The following is a 26,801-nucleotide window of genomic DNA, read 5'->3' on the forward strand; positions in this document are numbered from 1 at the left end:
GGCTAGTATAAGTGATTGCAGCGTGCAACACAAGACTAAAGTCCTAATACGGTGCCATCTAGGTAAAAAAAAAAAAAAAAAAAAATTCAAGTTTTGAAATAGTAGTCCAAATGATAGTCTTAGAAAGTTTGAAAAAATATAAATTAAAAAATAAAAGTAATAAATATTAATTTGGTCTTAGGATGACTGTCTCCCAAATCTTTGGTAGATTTATACAGCCATACTTGTTAAGGTTTGGGGTATGTTTCAAGGCTTCTGTTGATTCCAGGAACAACCTCTCTGACTTGTAGAAGCTTCTGTGCATTACTTTTGTTTCTTTCCAATTGATCCTGTGTGCAGGGGTATCCAAAGCATGGTCTGCCAGACCCGACTTACCATAGGGAAAGTGTCGGATATATTTTTTGTGTTCACTGAGGCGGATGTCCACATTTCTTCCTGTCTGTCCGTAGTAGGCTTGATGGCAAGAACAGGGCACTTCATAGACACCTGGATGTGATAAAGGAGTGCATTTGTCCTTAGGTGAACGGATGAGAGTTGCTAATTTTATATAAGGTTTAAATACTGTGCGTAGTTGGTGTTTGTTAAGCACCCTAGATATCTTTTCAGACCTTTAATGTATGGGATGGTTTTGTTGTAGTCTTCTGTGGTAGATAGAGGGGATTTATGGGTAGCATTTAGTATGTTATCTATTTTATGGGGATTATAACCATTGATTAAGAAGGTTTGACGTAGGTGAGAAAGTTCAGCAGTGAGAGCAATGTCATTGGAACAGATTGCTCTAGCTCTATGGGTTAGTGTTTTTAAGATACCATATTGTTGAGAAGGGTGATGGTGTGATTATTTGTGTAAGTATCTCCCTATATGTGTGGGTTTTCTATAAACCGAAAATTATAAGGAACCTTCTGGAAGACGTGTGATCAGTGTGTCCAAGATGGGCAGGCAGTCATTGGCTTCTAGAAAGCCCCACTAGAAAGCCAACCACGGGATTGTGGTTGTCTTGCATTTGTAACAAACTTTGTGTTGTGTGCTCTGAAGATGCTGGATATAATACCAGTGAAATATTAACTTTTAAGTTAATAAATAGTTATTTTCTTAACCATCTGTGTTCTTATCATACTGTGAAACCTATTACAACATGAGATTTTAATACTTTCAGAACATCTGGTAAGCTTCGGATCTAGAAAGGGGAGAAGTCATCGGATTCCAGTTCGAAGGTAAAAGAGATTTTTTCATAAAACTTGTTTAGGTGGTCCAAAAATAAATTCAGGTTGTTGACACCATCTTCCCAGATGAGGAATCTATTGTCTATATAACGATCCAAAGTTTTGGTTTAAAGGGGAAAGAGTTAATAGCTTTTTCTTCAAAATTGTTAAGAAATTTATCCTCCGAGAATCAAAGAGAGTGGGCTGCCCATGGCTAGACCTGAGTTTTGTAAGTAGATCTTATTGTCATGTTTGAAGTATCCTGACTTTATGCAGTGGGAGAGTAAAGCAAAGAGTTTTTTGGATAATTTGTTCTTAAGAAGATTGAAGACTTCTTGAGCAGGGACATTTGTGAAGAGAGAGACAATATCGAAACTAGCCATTAAATCTGTTTTTTTTAAGTTTGATGTTCTTGATTTTCGATACAAAGTCAGCAGAGTTTTTAATATGAGAAGAGGAAATTCCAGAAAGCTTTCTTAAAAAAGTTGCACGGTACTTAGAAAGGTTGTAGGTAGGTGAGTGTATCCCTTCAACTATTGGTCTGAGTGGGACGTTTGCCTGGTGTATCTTGGGGAGACCATATAATCGAGGGATTAAAGGATGAAGTGAACTAAGTGAAAGACAGATGTTTCTTGGTAACTCCAAGGTGGTTTTTAATAAATTATTAGTTCTATTGTGTAATTCAATTGTAGGATCACTGTTAAGTTCAGAGTATCACTGTTTAAAAGTTCCAAAATTTTATTATGGTAATCAGACTTGTCTAAGATGACAGTCGCATTCCCTTTGTCAGCAGGTAGAATCACGATGTCATTATTATTTTTTAAAGACTTAATAGCTGCTCTTTCAGAGTAAGAGATGTTGTCTGGAGGAGATCTAGCATGATTTATGGTGAAAATGGCTTCTATACAAAGAAGGTTAGCTTCTTTGATTGGTAATGAAGATGCTGCCTTTTCTATCTTCATTAAGAGTTGTACTTTAGGTATGGAGGTAGGAGCAGTGACAAAATTAACACCTTTAGCAAGTATACTTTCTTCTGCCGAAGACAGTTGGTGGGAAGAATTATCGATAACTTTTTTCAAAAAGGTAGAATCAAAATGAGAAGTTTGGTGGTCTTGCATATATTTAAGAGAACCAAATTTTCTGATTAGGTTAATTTTATTAGAATTCTGAATTTTATTAGCTTTAAGAGTGCTAATTTCTTTTAAATTGTTCCAAGATGAACTGTCTAGAGAATGAGATAAACGGGTTTCAAAATTACGCGTGGATAGGCTTATGTGTTCGTCAGACATGTTATGATAGGTTTCACGGTATAAAAGAACACAGATGGTTAAGCAAATAACTATTTATTAACTGAAGATGCTGGATATAAGACCAGCGAAATATTAGCTTTTAAGTTAATAAATAGTTATTTGCTTAACCATCTGTGTTCTTTTATACCGTGAAACCTATCATAATGGGTTTCAAAATTGGACTTCTTTGAGAAATAAGTGGACCACCTAAACAAGTTTCATGAAAAAATCTCTTTTACCTTTGAACTGGAATCCGATGACTGCCTCCCCTTTCTAGATCTGAAGCTTACCAGATGTTCTGAAAGTATTAAAATCTCAATTTTTAGAAAACCTACTCATACTGACAGATACCTTCATGCTTCTTCCCATCACTATCCTCCACAAAAATTTGGTATTTTTTCTACCTTAGCACACCCGGCCAAATCTTTACTAACAGAAGAAACAGAAATTGAAAATTAACTCCTTTTTCTTAAAATGACTTTTATCAATAATGGTTTCTCTCCCTCACTCAACTGCTTTTGAAGATCCATCTTCTCCCAGAGCCTTTATTTCTTTGCCTTACATCAGCTCTCTTTCACCAAAACTAGTTAAAATTCTCAAGAAATTTAACTTCAGAACTTGCTTCACTATGCTCCCAAAATTTCAATCCATACTTAGTAAACCTAAAGAGAAACATCTTCCAACTCAGTTTCCAGGAGTCTACAAGATCTTATGTGATTGTGGAAAGCCATACTATGGCCAAACTGTTAAATCCATCCTTCTATGTTTGGAAGAACACAGTAGAGATGTTTCCTACAACAGGACTAGAGCCAGCACTCTCTCTCTAGCCACGTTCTTTTCTTCGTTAACTCATGTTAAATGAAGTTAAATGAAGGCCGCCAACACATTGTGGACTGGACACAAACTTCTAATATCCATGTGTGCTATGATGAACTTGAAAGAAAGATTGTTGAATCCAGAGAAATTGCCTTAGATTCTTCCAATATAAATAACTCCCTAAGTTTCAATCTTTCTTTTTTCAATCTTTTTTGGACTAGCTAGTACTGTTAATGCAATTTTTAGGGCTCTGTTATTTTTTGTATATTTCTTTGATTGTGATACCTGAAGAAGTTGATCCATTCAACGAAACTAGTAGTATCTTTTTAAATAAACTATATCATCTCTTTATCTCTTGGTATCAGTCATTTAAAATAATTTATAGTAATTTCTACCCAGTAAAAATGAATAATCACAATATATATATATGTGTGATCATAGGCTTTTACTAGGTTGTTGTGATACATTTTAAAACATAGATTTAATGACTTAAAAAACCGAGATAACTTATAAAGATTTTAATGAGAATAATACAACTAGTTTTGGCTTATAACAGCCTTCCTCAGGTATTCATAAAAGAAAAAGAATAGTAATAAACATTGAAGTATCTAAAAACTGGAAATTACAGGTAAAAATTGCCACACATAATTGATACATAAAAAACGTATTTTTTCAAGTTGTTCTAACAGGCATGCCATTGTTTATTGCAAGTGTGCATGCCGGCTCACATGAACACCAATATTGAATAACTGCAGCATGGCTATCTGGGATGTTATAACTCAAATTGTTGTTTAAGTGGACAGGGTTCAGCAGGATTTCCCTTGATTCTACAATTTTCTCTCAAACTCATCATCACAGTGAAAAATATTTTCTGATCTATCCCAGCAAATAGAGTGGCTTTGTTGATCATCATTAGGATTATTTGAAAAAAGAACATGACTGGATAATGCAGTTGCATGAGATCTTTTGTAAGAGATGTCTCTCTTATGCTCTTCTATATGTTGTTCAATAGATTTGTTAGTTTGTCCAAAATTAGGGATAATGCTATCGCACCATAATTTATACACACCTGGATATTTTAGGTTGTGATGAGTAGGCTTTGGATGGCTGATTAGAGAATGGATTTTAGGAAGTGTGGTGAAGAATGTCCTGATATTGTATTTTTTAAGGACTTCAGCTAATTTTTTAGAGACTGTGCTAATGTATGGAATGGAGATGCTACCTTTAAAATTAATAGCTTCTGTTGTGTACTGCATATATAATATAATATATATATATATATATATATATATATATTGTTTCTCATATAAAAGATATTACAATCAATGAAAATGACATTCTAGCAAGTTTTGACATTATATCTTTATTTTCTAACGTTCCTACAGACGAGGTACTTACATTACTAAAGGACAAATTATCCAAAAAAAAAAAAATGTTTGTTTTATTAAAACATTGCATTCATTCTGGTTACTTCAGATATCGGGACTCTGTTTACGAACAAAAACAAGGCCTGGCAATGGGCAATCCTTTGTTCCCAGTTCTAGCTAACATCTTCCTTGAAGATTTTGAAACGAAAGCCATATCTTCCTTCTCATTTAAACCAAAAGTTTGGAAACGATATGTTGATGATATTTTCATTATTTGGAATCGCAGGCACACATCTCTCATAGATTTTCTTCATCTAAACATCCAACATCCAAATATAAAATTTACTGCTGATCTAGAAAATAGTAACTCCTTACCTTCCCTGGATGTCATGCTTACACGATGCTCTGAAAGATTAAAAATCTCTATATACAGAAAACCTACTCATACCAATAGATATCTGCATAATCTTTCTCATCATTTTCCACCACCAACTTGGAACTATATCTACCTTAGGACACAGAGCACACTCTCTCTTGAATGAACCAGATGAACTACAAAAAGAAATAAATCACTCACTCTTATCTTTAAACAAAATGGATACTCTGAAAAAACTATTAAGAAATTTCTTCTGGATCCTCCTAGGCAGTGCACAACAGAAATTATTAATTTTAAAGGTAGCATCTCCATTCCATACATTAGCACAGTCTCTAAAAAATTAGCTGAAGTCCTTAAAAAATACAATATCAGGACATTCTTCACCACACTTCCTAAAATCCGTTCTCTAATCAGCCATCCAAAGCCTACTCATCGCAACCTAAAATATCCAGGTGTATATAAATTATGGTGCGATTGCGATATTCCTTATTTTGGACAAACTAACAAATCTATTGAACAACGTATAGAAGAGCATAAGAGAGACATCTCTTTCAAAAGATCTCGTGCAACTGCGTTACCCATTCATGTTCTTTTTCCAAATAATCCTAATGATGATCAACAAAGCCACTCTGTTTGCTGGGATAGATCAGAAAATATTTTTCGCTGTGATGATGAGTTTGAGAGAAAAATTGTAGAATCAAGGGAAATCCTGCTGAACCCTGTCCACTTAAATAACAATTTGAGTTATAACATCCCAGATAGCCATGCTGCAGTTATTCAATATTGGTGTTTTAAAATTAATTTTGGTGTTCACGTGAGCCTGCATGCACACTTGCAATAAACAATGGCACGCCTGTTAGAACAACTTGAAAAAATACGTTTTTTATGTATCAATTATGTGTGGCAATTTTTACCTGTAATTTCCAGTTTTTAGATACTTCAATGTTTATTACTATTCTTTTCCTTTATGAATACCTGCGGAAGGCTGTTATAAGCCGAAACTAGTTGTATTATTCTCATTAAAATCTTTATAAGTTCTCTGTTTTTTAAGTCATTAAATCTATGTTTTAAAAAAAATATATACTCTAGTGGTGGTGGTGGGCAGTAAATGGCATTGGTGTAGATGATGCAGTTTGTTGGTGGAAATGGAGAGTTGTAGAGTAAGCCCTCCTTCGATGAGTCTTTGGACTCCTTGGAGGTGTCACATAATAATAATATATAGCAGGAAGACAGTGAGTGAAAGAACAGAGCCTTTTGAGATTCCAACAGCAGTTGTATAGCTAGAAGATATGGAATCATCCATCACTCAAAGTGAGCATCCAGCCAGAAAGCTGCATACCCAATTGCAGAAGTGAGACCAAAAAATTTAATGGAGATTAAATTTTTTGGTCTCACTTTAAAACATGATTGGAGTTTACTCAATAGAACTTCATGCCGAACCCATTCAAAAAGCCTTGGAGATATCAGGGGCAAGCACTTGAGATTCTCCAAACCTTTCCATTGTGTTTATCTAGAGATGGGTGACGTAGGTTACTTTATTCCATGTTGATCAGCAGTGATGGAAACCATAGTGTCAGTGATTTATTAGATTAGTCTTCAAGGTAGCATAGAAGTTGGATGTTGATGGTTCTTTCCATTACTTTAGAAAGGATTGAGGTGAGAGAAATTGGATAGTAGTTTGAAGGAAAAGATTTGTCACCATTCTTAGGAATAGGTTATATATGAGGTAATTTTCAGACTGCAGGACAGATACCAGTGGAATAAGAAAATGCAAATAGGTGCTATAGAGTAAGAGTTAACTCTGGTACACAAGCATTTAAAACAATCAGAGGAATGCCATCAGGGCCAGGAGACTTTCTGGTATACAGTTATGACAATTTTTTTCTGATCTCTTTCTAGCATCAGCCTTCGTGTTGTTTGGAATGGTTGGGGGACATTTAGCATTTGGAAATATGAACATATCAAGGGCAACCACATGAAATTTGCCAAACCTTTCCATGATGTTTGTTCAGAGATGAGTGAGATAAGTTAGTAGATCCCCTGTTGATTGGCAGTGATGGAATCCATACTGCTAGTTTTTTATTAGATGAGACTCCTCAAGATGGCTTAGAAGTTGGATGTTGATGGTTCTGTCCATTACCAATGCCGTAATGAGGGTATGGCAAAAGAGGCACCTGCATGGACGCAACTAGGTTTTGGGCACAAAACATAAAAAATCTAAAAAATAAAAATAAATAAATAGATATAAAGGTCTGCTATTTTATATTGTATTTTTAAATTTTGGCAATACGCTGCTTTATACACAAATTCTGCAACTCACTGTAACTCGTTTTGATGGGGTTAATAGTAAGTATTTAACATACTGCATTTAGTAAAATTTAACTTGTTACATTTAAATTTTTCAAATTTTTGTCATTTTTGGGTTAGGGGTGCAAGTTAGACACTTGCCACAGGCGCTTCATACCCTCGTTACTATACTGTCCATTACTTTAGATTGATCTTATATTTCCATTACTTTAGATCGATTGAAAGTAAAGTTTGTCACTCTTCTTAGATATAGGTTGTATATGGAGTAATTTCCAGACTGCAGAATTAAATACCAGTGGAATAAGAAAGTGTAAATAAGCAGCATAGAGTGGGAGTCAGCTCTGGAGCACAGAGATTTAAAATAATTAGAGAAATGCCATCAGGGTCAGGAGATGTTTTTTGGTATCCAATTTGAGCAAAATTTTTCTGATCTCCTTCTTGCTTAAGGTTAAATGTGGTATCATTTGGAATGGTTGCTGGGCATTTACATTTATCAGCTATGCAAGAGTTGGGGAAGTAGGAAGCTAGGAGGTTGGCTTTTTTTGGTGGGTTATGATACAGTTGTACCACCTGGCGGTAGTGGTGGGAGTAGTGTTGGGCAGAGATTACCCCAGATAGCTTTGGCTAGAGCCCAGAAGGCATGGCTGTCGAACAAAAGCAGTTTATGATTGTTGCATTTCTTTGTGTTGGATCCTCCGTTCTACTCCGATATATATTCTAGCTGTTGACTGACTCCACATTCGAACACAGAGAAAATTTATTTTTAACTGCACCACTCTATGTTCTAATTTGCATAAGCAACGTTGTGAAATCAACCATCAGCTAGCACAATATTGTTATCAACTTAATTCAGGCCGAAATTCTCCTTATTATATATATAGGGTTTCCGCTAAGATTCGAACTATTTTAATGAGCGGTGCAATGAAAGAAATCAGGCAAGCACAAGATTCAACTAAAAAAATATATTTAATGCTTTAACACATAAATTTACATTAAAACAGGAATTTCTAGTAGGGATAATACAATTTAAGAATGAATAAGTTCTCAATAAGACATTAGTAATTTACTCAGCTGAGTATATCATTTACAATTAGAATTTATGCATATAAATTCTACTTTTCTTATTATCCAAGATTCCAAACACAATTTCCCTCTAAACAAAGCTATCATTCAATGTACTTTGAATATTGATTCAGTTTAACTATTCAGAACAATTGCAAAGCACAAGTCATCAGACATTCATTTAGCATCCTTTAAGTTTATCAATCTAATAGAATAGTTCTCAGAAAATGCAGTCTCAAATTTACATTGCGTTCTCTTGTGACAGGCTTCTATATATCACAAATTCAATCTTGAACTATTAATCCAGAGATACTTCATATATTACATTTACAAGGAAATGTTTCACTCACACATTCAATCTTGAACTGTTAATTTCAGCAATATGAACTATATCATGTTCTCCAGAAACAAGCTTTGCTACCTCACACAAGGCATAGAAAAGATATCCTTACCGGTATAGTTTCCTCATTATCGAGAATACTAGAAATTCTCCTTGGTTCTTGAATACTTTCACTTTGTGAACACACAAATATTATAGAATCCTGGGTTTCAGTAACTGATTAGTTAACTCTGGAGAATTTATCTTCTTGCTCTTAATTGCCTAACTTTCAATATTTCTTACTCGTTCTTATTATCCTTTTGTCCAACGCTATCCTTCTGCAAGGCGATAGGAATTTTTAAAAGCATAAGAGCTCGAAGAAAGATAAGTCAAAATACAGAGCGGTTCCCAGTCCATTCTACCCCATTCATCCCCAGGTTATTTCTCTTCCCTTTCTTCTTGTGCCACTTCTTTTTTTATGTACTACTCATGTCAGTTAGAACCGTCAAAATCTGGTTCTAACTGGTTTTGTTGATACTGAACTGGCTTCTTGCATTACTGTACAGTAACTCATGATAAGGCATGCGCTGGCTCAAAATAACTTAATTTCTCACAGCAACCAATCAAGTCTTATTTTGAAAAATGTCTTGGATACATTACATTTTACTAATAACATAAAAGGATTGCATAATTCACAATTTCTATCTCTGTATCAGTAACATTAATCTCATAATATACAATCGATATTTAATACATAGTTTTTACAACTGTACTTCATATCAAAATAATAAATGAACAAATAAATATTAATAAACATAACTTGAAAGAAATCATATGAAAAGCATACTATTAATAAGAGATTATTAGTCTGATGAGCAATGGCTTAGGGAATGGCTGATTATGTTGGACTCTGAATGAAGTATTAATAATTTCCAATTCTCTTCATTCAGAATCCAACAATTGACCAACTGTGGCCATGCTCATAATGGCATACCTAAACAAATATCGACTTTGTATGTAGAGTCAAAAACAGTGGGAATTGCATAGAATTCTAAATTATATTAAAGTGGCTGTTAAGTAATAATCAAGAAAGTTATTTAAAACATATACTGATAATTTTCTCTTATTTTTACTTTTCAAAGGTGAAGCAATGAGAAGCTGTGGAGTAACTTTTTCTCATGTTTTCTCTTCTCCATCTCTGAGGTGCATTCAAACTAGTGCAAATATTTTGAAAGGCAAGTACTCTTAATAAGCATTCAAAACTTATTTATAAATAATTTTAAAAAGATTCAGATGGGTTGACAATAGTGTGCAAATTAAGAAATGTTTCTGGTCATCTGGAATATTTCATATCTCATCAGTATTTGATAACTAAGATATATCATGAAGCTGCTTGAGATTTGACTTTGATGTTCTTGTGGTGGTGATTGTGCTCTATTTAAATCCATATATAACCTTATATAGAAAATTATGCTGTATAGAATTATAAAATATAGCATAATCAATTGGATCTCTCTCTCCTGCAAGGTGAATTTATGCACATCTTTATGTTGGAACATAGTTTTAATATTCAGTGGTTGGAATAGAAATCTAGCAGATTCTTATCATTATTATTAGTTTTGCCCTTTTCTCCATCTTTTCCAAAACATTTCTGTGTGTCTAGTATTCATTTAGATCTCTCAGAACTATTCTTTTTCTTTGTCAGCTGTGCTCATTAATGATTTGTTATTATTATTATTATTATTATTTCGGGCTACTCTAGGGAGTCCTTAGACTCATCGAGGGAGGCCCTAAGCATCATGTCCACACAACTATTCGACATTCTCACAGTATATATCATACCTTGCCTTGAACTTGCTCACTGTCATAGCACCCACAACAGACTCTGGCAGCTTATTCCACTCATTTACCACTCTAAAAGTAAAGAACCCAGCTCTAACACCCCTGCTAACCACACTATTGCCCAGCTTCCATAGGTATCCCCTAGTTCTCCCACCACCAGTCCTGATCTCAAAAATATCCTCTGAATTAATCCTATAGAATCCTTTTAGCAATTTGAATGTCTCAATCATATCTTCCCTTTTCCGCCTATCAACTAGTTTCTGCAACCCACAAATCTTCAATCTGTTCTCATATGGTTCATTCCATAGACCTGCTATCATCTTAGTCACTCGCCTCTGGATCCTCTCCACCTCCTCCCTATCAAGAAGTAACCGAGGTGACCAAATCTGGTCACAGTAGTCGAGATGAGGTCTTATCATGTCTCAGTACAGAGGTACAATAACTTGCTTGTCTCTGGTTGTCAAGGTATTTTTCAACAACCAAGTGAGTTGATGAGCTGATTTAGCTACTTTTGCAATGTGCCCCCTAAACTTCATCTCGCTATCCACCAACACTCCCAAGTCCCTGGCCTCATCAATCTCTCGGAGCAGTTCCACCAATGTGGTATGCTGCTGCTAATCTTTTCACCCCAAAATGCATAACCTGACATTTTGTCACATTAAATTGACATCCATTCTCCTTAGCCCAGAACTCCAATCTATCTAAGTCATCCTGCAAGACTTTGACATCTTCTACATTCACTATTGCCCTACCCAACTTTGCATCAGCGAACAAATGAACTGTTCCACTCTGTATATTTTATTCTGCCAGTCTCGATCTCACACCAAATAGCCTCAAATGAGCTCCTTTCACTATCCTGCAGTACAACTTCAATTCTCCTTGGCTGCAGTTCATCAGCTATCATCAGTAACACCCCTCCCCCCATTTTATTCTCTCTGTCCCTCCTAAACACACTATAACCTACACATTCTATCCCACTAACTATATCATCTTCTGTCAGCCATGTTTCACTTATGCCAATAACCTGTGGCCAGGAAGAGCCAGTTAAGGCCAAAAATTCTTCCTTCTTGTTCCTAATACTCCTGGCATTAGTATACATGAAATGCAGTGATCCCTTTCTCCCACCCCTATCTTGATGCGTTATTCTAAATGTCCCATTCCCGTTTTTTGTCCTTAATGCTGGCTCGGGTACATTATATACATTTTTACACTCAAATGTCTCACTGCAGTTTGCATATCCCCCCCCCCTCCTTGGTAGTTATAGTTTCCCTGGTTCTGCACATCCATTTTCACTTCATTCAGCAACACTTTTTCCAGTCTCCGCACACAAAGTCCATTCAAATGCAGGCCATCCATCTTGTATAAGTCCTTTCGCACATCAAACTCATTCCACACGTCCATAACCTGCATAACCTGCGCATAATGTCATTTGCGATTATGGCCCTCCTTCTAAACTCCTCTCTGTCATACCGCGGCAACAGACTCACCATTTTAACTCTGTCACTCTTTTCTTTTGCTACCTTTAACAATACTTTCAAGTCCTCTCTCATAAAAAATTTATCACCTTTCAATTCATTCGTACCCGCCACAATTATTAATTCTTTCACCCTCTGTTTTTGTACTCTAATACTCTCACTTACATCCTTAAATTTCGCACCTGGTAAGTACGATTTAGTTACACTCACATCTATCACTCCTCTTAATAACGAGTCACCATACATCACTATTCCTTCATTTCAGAAACTCTCATTCTTACGCTGTTTATTTACATTAGCCATTTGAAAATTAATTTCTTCCTTTCTATAAACTTCTGTGGAACAAACAAGTAAAATTTTTGAAATTTACCAACATCACTATTTGAAATGACTTATTGAAGATGTTTATATTTAGTGTTGAATACTAGCAGTATTTCTTCATTTCTCTGAATATTATATTATCTTATAGTTATTTAGTATTATCTCACCTGTTTAGGGTCTTAGTCTGAGTAACACTAATCATCATCATCAAATTCCTGACATGTACCCTCCAAGGGTGTACAGGATACGGTAGTACTACATGAAAAATTTACATCATTACTAACTTCTTATCTACAATTTTCCTCCAAATCAGTCTGTTACTTGTCAAGATTCCAACATTATCAGATCTTATATTTCTATCGTCTAAGGCACTTTGTACCATGTCAATCCACCTATATCTTGGTCTTCCTCTGTGTCGTTTTCCTGCCAACCTGGCAGAGAACACTTGTTTTGCTAATCTTTTCTCTCCCATTCGATTTAAGTGACCATACCACCTGAGATTAGCTCTGCTAACGCATTCCTGGATGCTGACAATGTCAAGTTCTTTCCTAATATCCTCATTTTTAATATGATATTGCCATTGATGCCATCTGTTCACGCCTCTAATCTTTCTCAGGACTCTCATATCTACGGTCTCTAGTCTTTGGTCAAGTGTTTTACTTCTGACCCAGCTCTCAGATAAATAAGTTAAAACTGGTTTGAAGACTGTCTTGTATACAGCTAATTTAGTGTTCTGACTAATTTCTCTCTTATTCCATATGAATTTATTCAATTGACTTCCCACAATACCAGCTTTGCTGATTCTGTTGTCTACTTTTATATTTAATTTACCATCTTCAGTAAAAATCATGCCTAAGTAGCTGAAGTGTTCTACTTGTTCCACGGGTTCTCCATTCACAAAACAGTTGACATTTTCAATGATTCTGCCTATTTTCATTGTTTTTGTCTTTTTATTGCTGACCTTCATACCATATCTATTACAACAGCTATTCAATTTAGTCAGAGAATCTTGCAGACTTGTAGCGGATTTATTTAGAAGTATAACATAATCCGCATAAAGCAAAGAGCTGATATTAATATCTCCGATTTTGATATCATGTTTAATACCACTTTCCTTCATAATGTGATCCATACAGATAATGAATAACAGAGGGGATAATGTACATCCTTGTCTCACACCAGATTTAACATTAAACCATCTTCCTGTACTTCCTTCAATTCTAACTGCTGACTTACAACTCAAATAAAGACTAAGTATTGCTTGATATAATGTCCCATCGACACCATATAACTACAGCGTATTAAATAGCTTCTCTCTTGGCACCTTGTCATATGCCTTTTCCAAATCAACAAAACTTAAATACAGATCTCTGTTGTATTCCCATGCTTTCTCGACTATTTGTCGTAAAGTGAAGATCTGATCCTGACAGCCTCTATTTGGCCTGAATCCAGCTTGTTCTTCACCAAGCTTTCCTTCCACAATTCTTCTCAACCGTTTCTCAAGTATACTTGCATAGATCTTGCCAGGAACACTCAGTAGGGAAATACCTCTGTAATTCTCACATTCAGTTTTATTTCCCTTTTTATATATGGGTACTATGAGAGCTCTACTCCAATCATCGGGAATTCGTCCCTCTGTCCAGGCTTTCTAAATTATGCAGTGCAGCCACTGTAAGACTTTTATACCACCATACTTCTGCATTTCTGGTCGAATATCATCTACTCCTGCTGCCTTTCCACATTTCAAGCCTTTGATGGCTTTTTCTACTTCAAGTATGGATATGTATTCCTGACTGCATGCCTGGTCAGTGTTTTTTATCACTATGCTGTCATCACTGCTTGTTTCATTTAGCAGTTTTTCAAAGTAATTACTCCATATTTGAAGGATATCTTTTTCTCCTGTTTTCATGTCACATTTATCATCTCTAACTCCTTTTACAGCACTCTTTCCTCCATTCCTAAGCTTCTTCAACAACCTCCAGAATATTTTGCCACCTTCTTGATATTTATTTTCTATATTCTTGCCAAAGTCCTCCCATGACTTTTGTTTAGCTAGTTTTACACACTGTTTAGCTTTCTTACATTTGTTTCTGTATTCTGTAAGAGTAAAAGCTGACTTATTTGCCAGGAACTTTTGATATGCTTTCTTCTTTTCCTTCACTGCCTGTTTAACTTCCTGTGTCCACCAGGGAGTTCTGATTTTTTTATCCTTGCACACAACCTCACCGCATGCCTCTCTGGCAGAATCAATCAATGTTTTCTTCAGAGTTTGCCACTGAATCTCCAAGGTTTGATTCCTGTTCTCAAACTCTTTCATTTTCTTTTCAATAATCTTTCTGTATTTTAGTCTACAGTTCACATCTGAGAGCTGCTCAACTTTTATTCGCTTTAAAACTTTCTTACATGTTATTCTTTTCAATATGAAATTCAATTTTATCCTGCTCAAGACTAAATAGTGATCACTTCCAATTTCAAATTCTCTGTACACTCTGGTGTCCTGCACCAGGGAGAAAACATCACTATCAACAATAATATAATCAATGAGACTCTTCTTATTCCTAGCCTCTTCTCTCCATGTGAATTTATGCACATTTTTATGTTGGAACATGGTGTTAGTAATAACCAGTCGCTGTCCTGAGCAGAAATCCAACAGATATTTGCCATTATTATTAGCTTTGCTCTTTTCTCCAAATTTTCCCAAAATATTTTTGTATGTCTCAGAATCATTTCCTACTCTGCTATTTAGATCCCCAACAAGAACCAACTTTTCCTTTTTCATTGTGTCAGTTGCTTTATCTAAAGCGTCAAAAAATTCCTCCACTTCTACCTTAGTAGAACCTTTTGTGGGACCATAGGCACAAATAAGTCTCATTGTCCAGTTCCCCATTCTCATATTTGCCCACATTACTCTAGTTGAGACTGACTGCCATTCAAGAAGATTAGCCTCGTATTTTGTGTTGAATACTATGGCTACTCCTTCTTTTCCTTGATTGTCATTGCCTGAATATAACATTTTGTATTTATTGCTCAGAAAGATCTCACCATCACTCTACTTGAGACTGCCTGCCATTCAGGAAGATTAGCCTCGTATTTTGTATTGAATACTGTGGCTACTCCTTCTTTTCCATTATTGTCATTGTCTGAATATAACATCTTGTATTAATTGCTCAGATAGATCTCACCAGTTTTTGTCTTTTTTGCTTCAGTCATCCCTATTATGTTGATCCGATACTTATCTAATTCCTCATCTAGCTTCATTTCCTCGCCATTCAGGCTTCTTATGTTGACAGTACTGATCTTTAACTCTGGTGATGTTGAGTTGGGGTGTGCTTTCAGATTTGTTCCAGTAGCTGACTTTTCGCTGTTCGCCCTGGTTTCCTGGCGAAAATAACGCGGGCCTTGTTTAACCGGACGACGCCCCAGCCTGCATGAAATTTTGTCATGTTGTACCATCATTTTCTATTTGGTTTAGGGGCTAATAAGAATACAATTTGGTTGGCTAAATCCCAAATTGCCACAAAATCCTCGTTCATTTAGTATCCAGGTAGATACCCAACAGGGTGCACCACGAGAAGGTGAGGATTGGACATTAGGTCAGAAGCCCTGGTAGGTTCTCTGCATTCCTTTAAAGGCTATGTGGAAGTCTCCTCTCAGTTATACAGCTTTGACACTTAAGCACCCCCAAACACTAATTATTATTATTTTTATCACAAGATCCCATGGAGTCAAAGACTCAACTCAGTGGTCCTTTCTCACTTTAAACACACTCAAATTCTCTGCAGCCACAACACTCTCAGGCAAGGCATTATACTCATTTACAACTCTGCATGCAAAAACCTGCTTCTCACACCTTCCTTATATGGTTTCCAGGGATGACCCCTAGTTCTCTCCTGATCTCCCACTGTTTTGTGTAGAAAAACTCCAACGTTGATCCTATAACAACTCCTTACTGACTTGCAGGTGTCTATCAAACTCTCCTCTTCCTCCTATCCACTCGACTGTGTAAATTCCATCTCCTCAATCTTTCCTTAAATTTGACATTCCAGAGATCAGAAACTACCTTAGTCAGTTGCCTCTGGACCCTTTCCAACATCTCTTCATTCTGTTGAAAACCAGGTGACCAAATCTGGCACAGTAGTTATTGTGTGGCCTAATCAAAGCCAATGGATCAAGAATCTCCCTACCCCAGAAGTCTTTGTGTTGTCTTCACAATTTTGGCATTGTGTTCAATAAATTTCAGATCCTTATCCACTATCACCCCAAGATCTCTTATTTCCTCCACCTCTGACAATATATCCCCACAAAGCATAAATTTTGCAACCCATCTTTGTTTCCCAAATTTTAAAACCTTACATTTTGCAACATTGAACTTGTATCCCTATTCCCATGCCCGCTTACTCAGTTTATTCAAGTCTTCTTGTAAGGCCATAACCATCTTCTCTGCTCTTCATACTTCGTCCCAACTTTTCATCACCTGCAAACAACTGAACATCTCATCTTCCTTTTGTCCTCTTTTACCTTGCGGTGTCGAGGGTTTTTATTTATCATCAGACCTCAAACTGTTCACAGGATAAGGTGGTCAGCTCTATGCCCTGGTGTATCCTATGTCTGTAGTGTTGAGTTCTCAAGGCCAGTTTTGCCTGCTTTGTGGGATGAAAAACCCCAGGATAAACTGGGGAAAAACCCTACTGCCATGCCCAAAACCGGCAAACTTAGCTATGGCGAAAGATCCTTCAGCTCCTCATGTCACCGACAGGAATCAAACCTAGGACACTCCTTCCCCAGGTATTTGGTTACAAACAAACCGCATAGCCACTAGGCTAACTGCACAGACCGCTGAACAACTGAACATTTCCATCAAAATCTTTGCGAATATCATTAACATACAAGTTAAACAGTAATGGTCCTAAAATAGATCTCTAAGGTACACTACTAGTGTCTTTTCCTTTTCCGGGATATTGCTCCCCCATACACAACTTGCTGATACCTTCACATAGCCAGCCTCCGATCCAATGCATCACTCTAATATTCAAACCCATCTGGTCTAGTTTGATTATCAACTTATCATGCGGTAATCTATCAAAAGCTTTTGCAAAATCTAAGTATATTACTGTGTATCCCTCTCCTCTCTCCAAGGAAGCAGTTACCTTATTGTAGTAAGTAGATTACTAAAACATGACCTCCCTTTAGCAAATCCATGCTGTGCATCAAAGATAATGCAATTGTTGTCAACCCAATTCTGGATCCTACTTCTCACAAGCTTCTCCAACAACTTAACTACAACACCTGACACACAGATAGGCCTAAAGTTTGATGCTTCAGTTCTATCACCTCCCTTATGAAGCTACACAATCTTGCCCTCCTTCCACTCCTTAGGAACTTGACCGAGTGCAAGACTCATATTAAAAAAATATGTCAAGGCAGATGTCAACTCCCTGGCTCATTCTGTTAGCATACATGGTGTATATTATCAAGTCCCACAGCCTTATTAACTCAACTCCCCATACACTTCTTGCTCACTTACAGTCAGTCTCTCCTCCTCATTATCAACTGCTCTCAATCTCTCCATGGAGTCACATTCACAAGATTCAAAGACATTTATGAACTGATTATGAAGTATCTCTACTATGTACTACATCTTCCACAACAGCTGTTTTTATAACATTTTCTCCAATCAGTGACATCCTTCTATAATCATTTTTTTTTTTTTTTGCTGGCTACATATTGAAAGAACTTCCTAGGATTCTTTTTGGCTTCATTAGCTAACTGCTGCTCATACCTCACTTTCGCTACCCTTACCAACCAAGTCACCTGCCTTTCTTGGTCTTTGTAATCCTTATGGAATTGGTTATTACCATTTCTCTTATGCTGCCTCCATAATGCCCTTTTTCTCTGCATCGCATGGTTAATCTCTTCATTCATCCATTTCATACCTACCCTGTTTAACCTTCTGACCCTTGAAATACATTTAGACATTACTTCTACTAGATAGTTCTTGAAGATGATGAAGATTAAAGTGTGACACCTTTTGGCTATTTGTATATGGAAATATGACTTCTACATTGATGAGACCTCAATAAAGGTCAACCAGTCTGGGTAGTGACCCTTACCATAACACATAGTATTATACATGTCCATAAAGATATGTGCTTTGCATGATGGGATACTAAGGCAAGCGATGTGAAGTCATTAGTCTCTATATATGAAATTACTCAGTCGTGAAATTACTTCACACGCAAACTTTGTTTGCTTGCAGTTGAAGAAAGGATTAAACCAAAAATATAATTTCTTGGAACCTTTTATTTATAGTATAATCAAGCGGAAAAACTTTCAACATGTTCTTCATTCTAATATCCTCTTTTGATGTCTGCCTGGCCTTCTCTTCGCAGTTGGTCTGTATTTTATTGATTGTTCAGGATATTGGATGTTGGTCACTCTGTTTATATGTTCTATCCAAGTTTGTTTGTATTTGCTTAGTTTTTCTTCTATTGATTTTGTTTTTACTTCTTTTAAAATATCTTTTAAAAAGATATTTTTTTTAACTCGGCCAAGTGCTCAGCGTATTCGCTCTCCAGCCAAAAGGCTACAGATTCGAATCCTCCCGTGGACATGGATGTTTGAGCTTATCTGTGAAAGTACTAGTGGTGGTGGTAGTCGGCAGTAGATGCCGTTGGTGTTAGATGATGAAGGTTAGTGGAGTAGTGAGACGAAGAGTTGTAGATAGATCTCAAGTAGAGTGATGTGGGCAAATATCAGAATGGGGAACTGGACAATGAGACTTATTTGTGCCTATGGTCCCACAGAAGGTTCTACTAAGATAGAAGTGAGGAATTTTTTGAGGCTTTAGAGAAAGCAACTGACACAATGAAAAAGGAAAAGTTGGTCCTTGTTGGCGATCTAAATAGCAGAGTAGGAAATGATTGTCAGACATACAAAAACATTTTGGGAAAATTTGGAGAAAAGAGCAAAGCTAATAATAATTGCAAATACCTGTTGAATTTCTGCTCAGGACATGAACTGGTTATTACTAACACAATGTTCCAACATAAAAATGTGCACAAATTCGCATGGAGAAAAGAAATAAGAAAAGTCTCATTGACGATGTCATAAAGAATTTGAAATTGGAGATGATCACCATTTAGCCTTGAGTAGGATAAAATTGAATTTCATATTGTGTAAGAAAGTTTTAAAGTGAATAAAAGTTGAGCAGCTCTCAGATGTGAACTTGATATTAAAATATACAAACATTATTGAAGAAAAAATGAATGAGTTTGAGAACAGGAACTAAACCTTGGAGATTCACTGGCAAATCCTGAAATTCCTGATAAGATATATGCAAGTGTACTTGCGAAACCTTTCTTTTAGTGTTCCACAGTGATCAGCATTCATTTTAGAAATTATGGACTTTACAACCGTGTTATAAATAACTCTTTTTAATTTCCCGACTTAATATCTTCATATTGAGATCATCATCTGGAGTATAGACAAATATACAAGAACAAGCTCAGTTACATTGCACACAGTAAGCTAAAGAAACAATGATTTGATCACAGGTTATTCTACTGGCATGACCTCTAGTGAAAGAAAAAAAAATTACAAATTAATTATTTAGAAACTGCATCAAAGCTAAATTCTATTAATATAAAATGAGAAAAACATTCTTTCTTATAGGTAGTCTTCTTTCAGTAACAACGATGTCCTATTTTTAACATTACAATTGTTATTTTAGATTTAAGATTCTGGGTTATCTACAGTCCTGTTTATTATTATACTTATTGTTATTCAGGTTTCATTGGAGTCAAAAGACTCATCATGGATGATCCACGTGAAGGATGTCCAAAAAAGTGTAACAACACCAGAAATCGTTGATCAAGTGCACGATATCTGAAAACACACCCCAACTCAACATTACCAGAGTTAAATATCATATCGGTACTATCAACATAAGAAGCCTCAACGGCAAAGAAATGGAGCTAGCTGAGGAATTAGATAAGTACCAGATCGACATAATATGATTAACTGAAACAAAAAAGACAAAAATTGGTGAGATCTTTCTGAGCAATAAATAAAAAATGTGATATTCAGGCAAAAACAGTCAAGGAAAAGAAGGAGTAGCCATAGTATTCAACACTAAATACATCATTAAATGATAAATATAAGGCTAATCTTCTTGAATGGTAGACAGTCTCAAGTAGAGTGATGTAGACAAATATGAGAATGTGGAACTGGACAATGAGACTTATTTGTGCCTATGGTCCACAAGGTTATACTAAGGTAGAAGTGAGGAATTTTTTGAATGCTTTAGAGAAAGCAGCTGACACAATGAAAAAGGAAAAGTTGGTCATTGTTGGGGATCTAAATAGCAGAGTAGGAAATCAATGTCAGACATACAAAAATATTTTGGGAAAATTTGGAGAAAAGAGCAAAGCTAATGATCATGGCAAATACTTGTTTGATTTCTGTTTAGGACATGGACTGGTTATTACTAACACCATGTTCCAACATAAAAATGTGCACATATTCACATGGAGAGAAGAGGCAAAGAATAAGAAAAGTCTCAGTGACTATGTTATTGTTGATAGTGATGTTTTCTTCCTGTGCAAGACACCAGAGTGTACAGAGGATTTGAAATTGGAAGTGATCACTATTTAGTCTTGAACAGGATAAAATTAAATTTCATATTGAAAAGAATAACATGTAAGAAAGTTTTACAGCGAATAAAAGTTGAGCAGCTCTCAGATGTGAACTGTAGACTAAAATACACAAACATTATTGAAGAAAAAATGAAAGCATTTGAGAACAGGAACCAACCTTGGAGATTCATGCAAGCCTTGAATAAAACACTGATTGATTCAGCAAGAGAGGCATGTGGTGAGGTTGTCTGCAAGGATAGAAAAATCAGAATTCCATGGTGGACACAGGAAGTTAAAGTGGCAGTGAAAGAAAAGAAGAAAGCATATCAAAAGTTCCTGGGAAATAAGTCAGCTTGTGCTCTTAGAGAATACAGAGACAAATGTAAGAAAGCCAAACACGGTGTAAAACTAGCTAAACAAAAGTCATGCGAGGACTTTGGCAAGAACATAGAAAATAAATATCAAGAAGGTGGTAAGATATTCTGGAGGTTGTTGAAGAAGCTTAGGAATGGAGGAAAGAGTGCTGTAAAAGGAGTTAGAGATGATAAAGGTGACATGAAAATGGGAGAAAAAGATATCCTTGAAGTATTGAGTAATTACTTCAAAAAATTGCTGAATGAAACAAGCAATGATAGCACAGTGGTAAAAAACACTCAACAGGCATACAGTCAGGAATACATATCCATACTTCATATCCATACATGGAAAAAGCCATCAAAGTCTTGAAATGTGGAAAGGCAACAGCAGTAGATGATGTTTGACCAGAAATGCTGAAGTGTGGTGGTATAAAAGTCTTACAGTGGCTGCACTGCTTAGTTCAGAAACCCTGGACAGATGGACAAATTCCTGATAATTGGAGTAGAGCTCTCAAAAAAGATTTATGCAAGTATACTTGAGAAACAGTTGAGAAGAATTGTGGAAGAAAAGCTTGGTGAAGAACAAGCTGGATTCAGGTTGTCAAATACAGGCTGTCAGGATCAGATCTTCCTTTACAACAAATAGTTGAGATAGCTTGGGAACATAACAAAGATCGATATTTAAGTTTTATCGATCTGGAAAAGGCATTTGACAAGGTGCCAAGAAAGAAGCTATTCAATACGCTACAGTTATATGGTGTCAATGGAGCATTATATTAAACAATACTTGCATAAAAAGACCAATAGCAGTGCAGCAAAGCATTGCTTGCTGAATGTTAACGCATTCAGCAAGCACCTCAAGTTGTTCTGCATAGTTTTGCAGTATATTATTTCATGTTTTTAGCCTAGATGCTGTGTTAATGAGATGTGGTTTAAACGATAGATTTCTATCCAAAGTGATGCCCATATATTTTGGGAATCTGTTGTAGCGTAGCAGTTCGTGGTTGAAGCAGACCATCAGTTTTTTTGTTTTATTATACAACGAAACCTGTGGAGAATTCATGTCTTCATTCAAAGGAGAATTCATTCAAACATACACACGTAATAACTACAGTAATAAGTTTTAATAAGTAAATATTTCGTCCTAAGTATCTTAGGACATCGTCAGTACAGTTAATTTGAACAATACTAGAAATAACATACAGTTAGGGTGCATGATTACAATGGAATCCCAATATGCGTACAGTAGAATGTTATAGAATTAAATTAAAATATATCTGGAGGGAGGGAAAATTACATTGAAATATGATTATTACTGGTTTGTCTTCCTGATGATGTCCATGTAATGTTGGATGAACTATATTGGGGTTTTTGAATAAAATTCCATGTTTTTTTGTATGTTTTGTTTGTGTGTGTAAGCCATGAAAGTTTTTAAATATGTCTAGTACACATTCTCCATTTAAACTATTTATGACTTTGTAATTGTTCTGCTTGCTAATCATGACTAAACAAATATCAATAGACTTTAGGCATTTAAAAACAGTTGATATTATTTCCTATAATTACTAAATCCATGTCATGTTAGTATATTGCTCTGTTTTATCAAACCTCCAAATTACTCAAAACCCTTTCTCTATAAAGACTTTGCAGCATAGGGAACTCAACCCTACATAACTAGGGAAAGTAACTTGTATATATTACTGGAGGCTGTCATCTTCTTACATTTCAGCTTCAAAATGATAAAAATTTCCATACATTGTTAGTAAAAGATCATTTACTTGTCTATAAGAAAAAAGATACATTACAGAAATACATTACAGGAACTCATAAATTATTCAGTATACTATTTCATGCCATGATCATTTACTTGTCTGTAAGAAAAAAAGATACATTACAGAAATACATTACAGGAACTCATAAATTATTCGGTATACTATTTCATGCCATAATTCTTCATGTAAATAGCCGGTATCCTGTAAAATATTTTTGTATACATGTTAGAAGTGATAGGAAATCCTTTCATAAATTGATTTTTGCAAAATATATTTTATTTAAATACTTCTGAATTGCTGCTAAAATAACTTAAAATTTGAAGAACTTTAAAAATGTTAAATAACAGTTTGCTTTGATTCCCTTTCTTCTCTAGTATTAGAATTAAATGATGTACCCATTCAAGTGGAACCCGGACTGTTTGAGTGGCTCGCATGGTATCAAGATGGCATGCCTGTTTGGATGTCACTAGAAGATCTCCGAAACTGTGGTTTTAATGTGAATATGGGCTATAAACCAGTCTTAACTATTGATGATATATATGGCAAAAGGGAAACTGTAGAACAGTATTATATGCGTAGCTTTTATGTTACACAAACTGTTCTAAAAAATACAGCTAGTAAAGGTAATTTTTCTTGCTTTTCAGCAGTGAACTATTTTACTTACGCCAACTCTAATATTGTGCACAAGAAAATGTACAGGTATTTAATAAACTGCAAAACATCATTTTCTATGATTATTTTCCATGGCCTATGAATATTTGGTATGTCCACATATACAATTAGTTAATTTAATGAAATTAACATGGCTTATATGAACATTCCAAATATTCATAAGATTACAAAAAAAAAATTTTAATCAGAAAAGTCAGTCACCCTTTCATATACATACCACCATAGTGAAAAAATTTCCAAATTCCAAAAGTAACAACACTTCTGTGTTATATCTTTTTCCTCAGATAATGAAATCCTGTGAGTCGAATTTATCTTGTGCACCGTAATCAATGCATTTCAGTTGTTAACATGAATATATATAGATAGACTTAGTTTGTTTTGTGTAATGCTAATTGATGCAAAACAAATCTCATTTGTTCACAATCCAATAAAGTTTTTTTTTATTATTATTTGACGTATTTCTCAGTTTGATGTTATTCAAAAATTATTCTTTGCAAGGGGATTTTAGTCCCAAGTTAATTCTTTTTCTTAAACAGAAATCCAGAAGCAATAAGTGATGATAGGATTGAGAACAAAAAAGAATTTATATAATCATGTTACCACTCATGGCATATTAATACATGAAAGAATTATTCTTTTTAAATTTCCATCAAAAAAAAAAGTTTTAAGATATTAGAAAATTAGTTCCTTTTGCCTCATTGAGTGGTAGTATAGCATATGTACTTCAAACACTATTTTTCAGAAGAAAAGTGTCCAGAACTCAAGGGGTCAATGAAAGTGCTCTATGTGAACAAGTGAAAATGTTTATGGAACAGAATGCAAATTCTAGTTTTACTGCTATAGTATGCCCACCGTTTGTAGGTCTTTCCTTGGCATTTTGCCAAGAATAGTCAATTCATGCTTAAGGGGAGAAAGAAATGAAGGATGTACAAATTGGTCACCAACATGCAAAATCATGTGCCTTCTTGTCTGTCACTGTACTAGTAGTAGTTGCTTGATTTTTGTTGTCGCTTTTTTGCATTATTTTTTTATTATTAATTTGTATGATGGATCCAGTACAGTCAACAAGTTCTGTTGTTAAACGTTTCAGTAGCTCTTGCATAAGAATATTGAATAATGTGCTGACATTCTGCAAAAAAGAATCGTCAGAAAGCAGTCTCCTTGTTCCCCTTTCTCAAGTCATAAAACGTGCAAGTGCAGTTGCCGGCGTATCGGGGTTGACTGTTAAAAGAATTCGTAGGGAATCAAAAGGTGAAGGTTGTAAGCCAAATTTAAGTCTCCTAAAAAAAGCGCCAGAGAAAGAAAACCGTCAAAACCGTAGCTTTGAATGATTTTGATGTAGACGTTATAAGAAGAACTATTCACGAATTTTACGTGGTCGAGAAAAGAGTGCCAACTGTTTCGAAATTGATTCCTGTGCTTAAAGAAAAAATTAATTTTCCTTGGAAAAGAGAAACTTTAAGGAAAATACTTCATGAAATTGGATTTTGTTTTGAAAAGTCCCAGAATAAAAGGAAACTTATCATGGAGCGAAGTGACATTGTTTTATCTAGAACACAGTATTTGAGAGCAATAAGATATTTCAGGGAGGAGTAAAGACCGATTGTGTATCTAGATGAAACTTGGATTGATAATAATTTAACTTACAAAATGATTTTACATTACAAAAATGATTGTTGCAGAATGATATCATTATGGATTATAAGTTTGACATATTTACATGTCAGCAAATACATGGATGCAAAGTGTCCACTGAAATTGAAATAATATTTGAATACTATTAGAATAACATGGATACAAAGCATAAATCACTTGAGGTTTTAGTACTTTGGCCACAATGTGAAAACTTGCACTAGCTGGGAAGTTTATTTTTTTTATTATTTCTTCAGATTATTTTTATTGAGTTTTATTTTGTATAATGTAGTGGGTTAATTTGTGTATGGTTTGGCAAGAATCGTATTTATATTCATTTCTATTCACTATTAGAGGAGGTTCTAGATCTCTCTTTCAGACAATTTCAATCTAGTCTGTCTTTGGCATAAGAAATTGGTTTTTCTGCTGGAATCTTGGGGTTTTTAACCATGCAGTTTAGAATAATCATCGACCATACAGCTCTTTATTTGAGACAGTAATATAATTTTTGCCTACTCCTTTTCAAGAATAAGAAGGCATTAGAGATTTTTTTTTTTTTTTTTTTTTTTTTAACAGTGAGACATATGTACACCTAAAAGTGGATATAGTGAAGTTCAGTAAACATAAGGAAAGCCTCATCATTGTGCTTTCCATAAGTTCAATTACACCTCTCTTTCTCAATGAGTGCTCCTCATCCAGTTGTTTGTTCTGCTGTTCTTAGTTTTCATCTCTCACCACATCTACCCTCTCTCCTGTGTATCTCTTACTTTCTCTGTTTAAGAATCAAAACTACTGCTGTTGTTCGCCTCGTCCTATCTGCTGCTACATCACAGTTCCACTTTAACTGTTTGGTTTTGTAACAGTTGTTGTCTCTGTAATGTCTGAATTTTTCAGTCTCTATACTTTTAATTCCCAACATGTCTCTTTGTGTTGCTCTTTGGCAAGTTCTTAGTTTCTCTTCTTGCTTTTTTGACAGATACTTGGTTTGAACGGCATATGTTAAGATGAATAGTATAACTGAAACCATTAGCATTCTCTGTTTAAGAATCAAAAGTACTGCTGTTGTTCACCTCATCCTATCTGTACAGCCATCACAGTTCCACTTTAACTGTTTGGTTTTGTAACAGTTGTTGTCTCTGTAATGTCTGAATTTTTCAATCTCTGTACTTTTAATTCCCAACATGTCTCTTTGTATTGCTCTTTAGCATGTTCTGAGTTTCTCTTCTTGCTTTTTTGACAGATACTTGGTATGAATACCATATGTTAAGATGGATAGTATAACTGAAACCATTAGCTTGATTTAAAAAAAAAAAAAAAAAAAAAAAAGAGAGAAAGAGAAAAGTCAATTGATGAAAATGGA

The 26,801-nt window shown here is 35.2% G+C and overlaps 1 protein-coding gene across 3 annotated transcripts in view; it reads left to right on the forward strand.

The window, feature by feature from the left end:
• LOC150102778 (ecdysteroid-phosphate phosphatase-like) overlaps positions 1–26,801 on the forward strand; it is a 393,004-nt gene that overhangs the window by 327,626 nt on the left and 38,577 nt on the right. For all 3 annotated transcript variants that reach the window (XM_090398941.1, XM_090398940.1, XM_090398942.1), the window contains 2 exons: positions 9,881–9,973; positions 23,512–23,760. In XM_090398941.1, coding sequence (XP_090255067.1) covers positions 9,881–9,973; positions 23,512–23,760 — 342 coding nt within the window. The remainder of the gene's footprint in view (positions 1–9,880; positions 9,974–23,511; positions 23,761–26,801) is intronic.

This window comes from Typopeltis vanoorti, chromosome 10 (assembly GCF_054136105.1).
Source record: "Typopeltis vanoorti isolate ZY-2024b chromosome 10, IOZ_Tvanoo_1.0, whole genome shotgun sequence".
In the NCBI taxonomy this organism is placed as follows: Eukaryota; Metazoa; Arthropoda; class Arachnida; order Uropygi; family Thelyphonidae; genus Typopeltis; species Typopeltis vanoorti.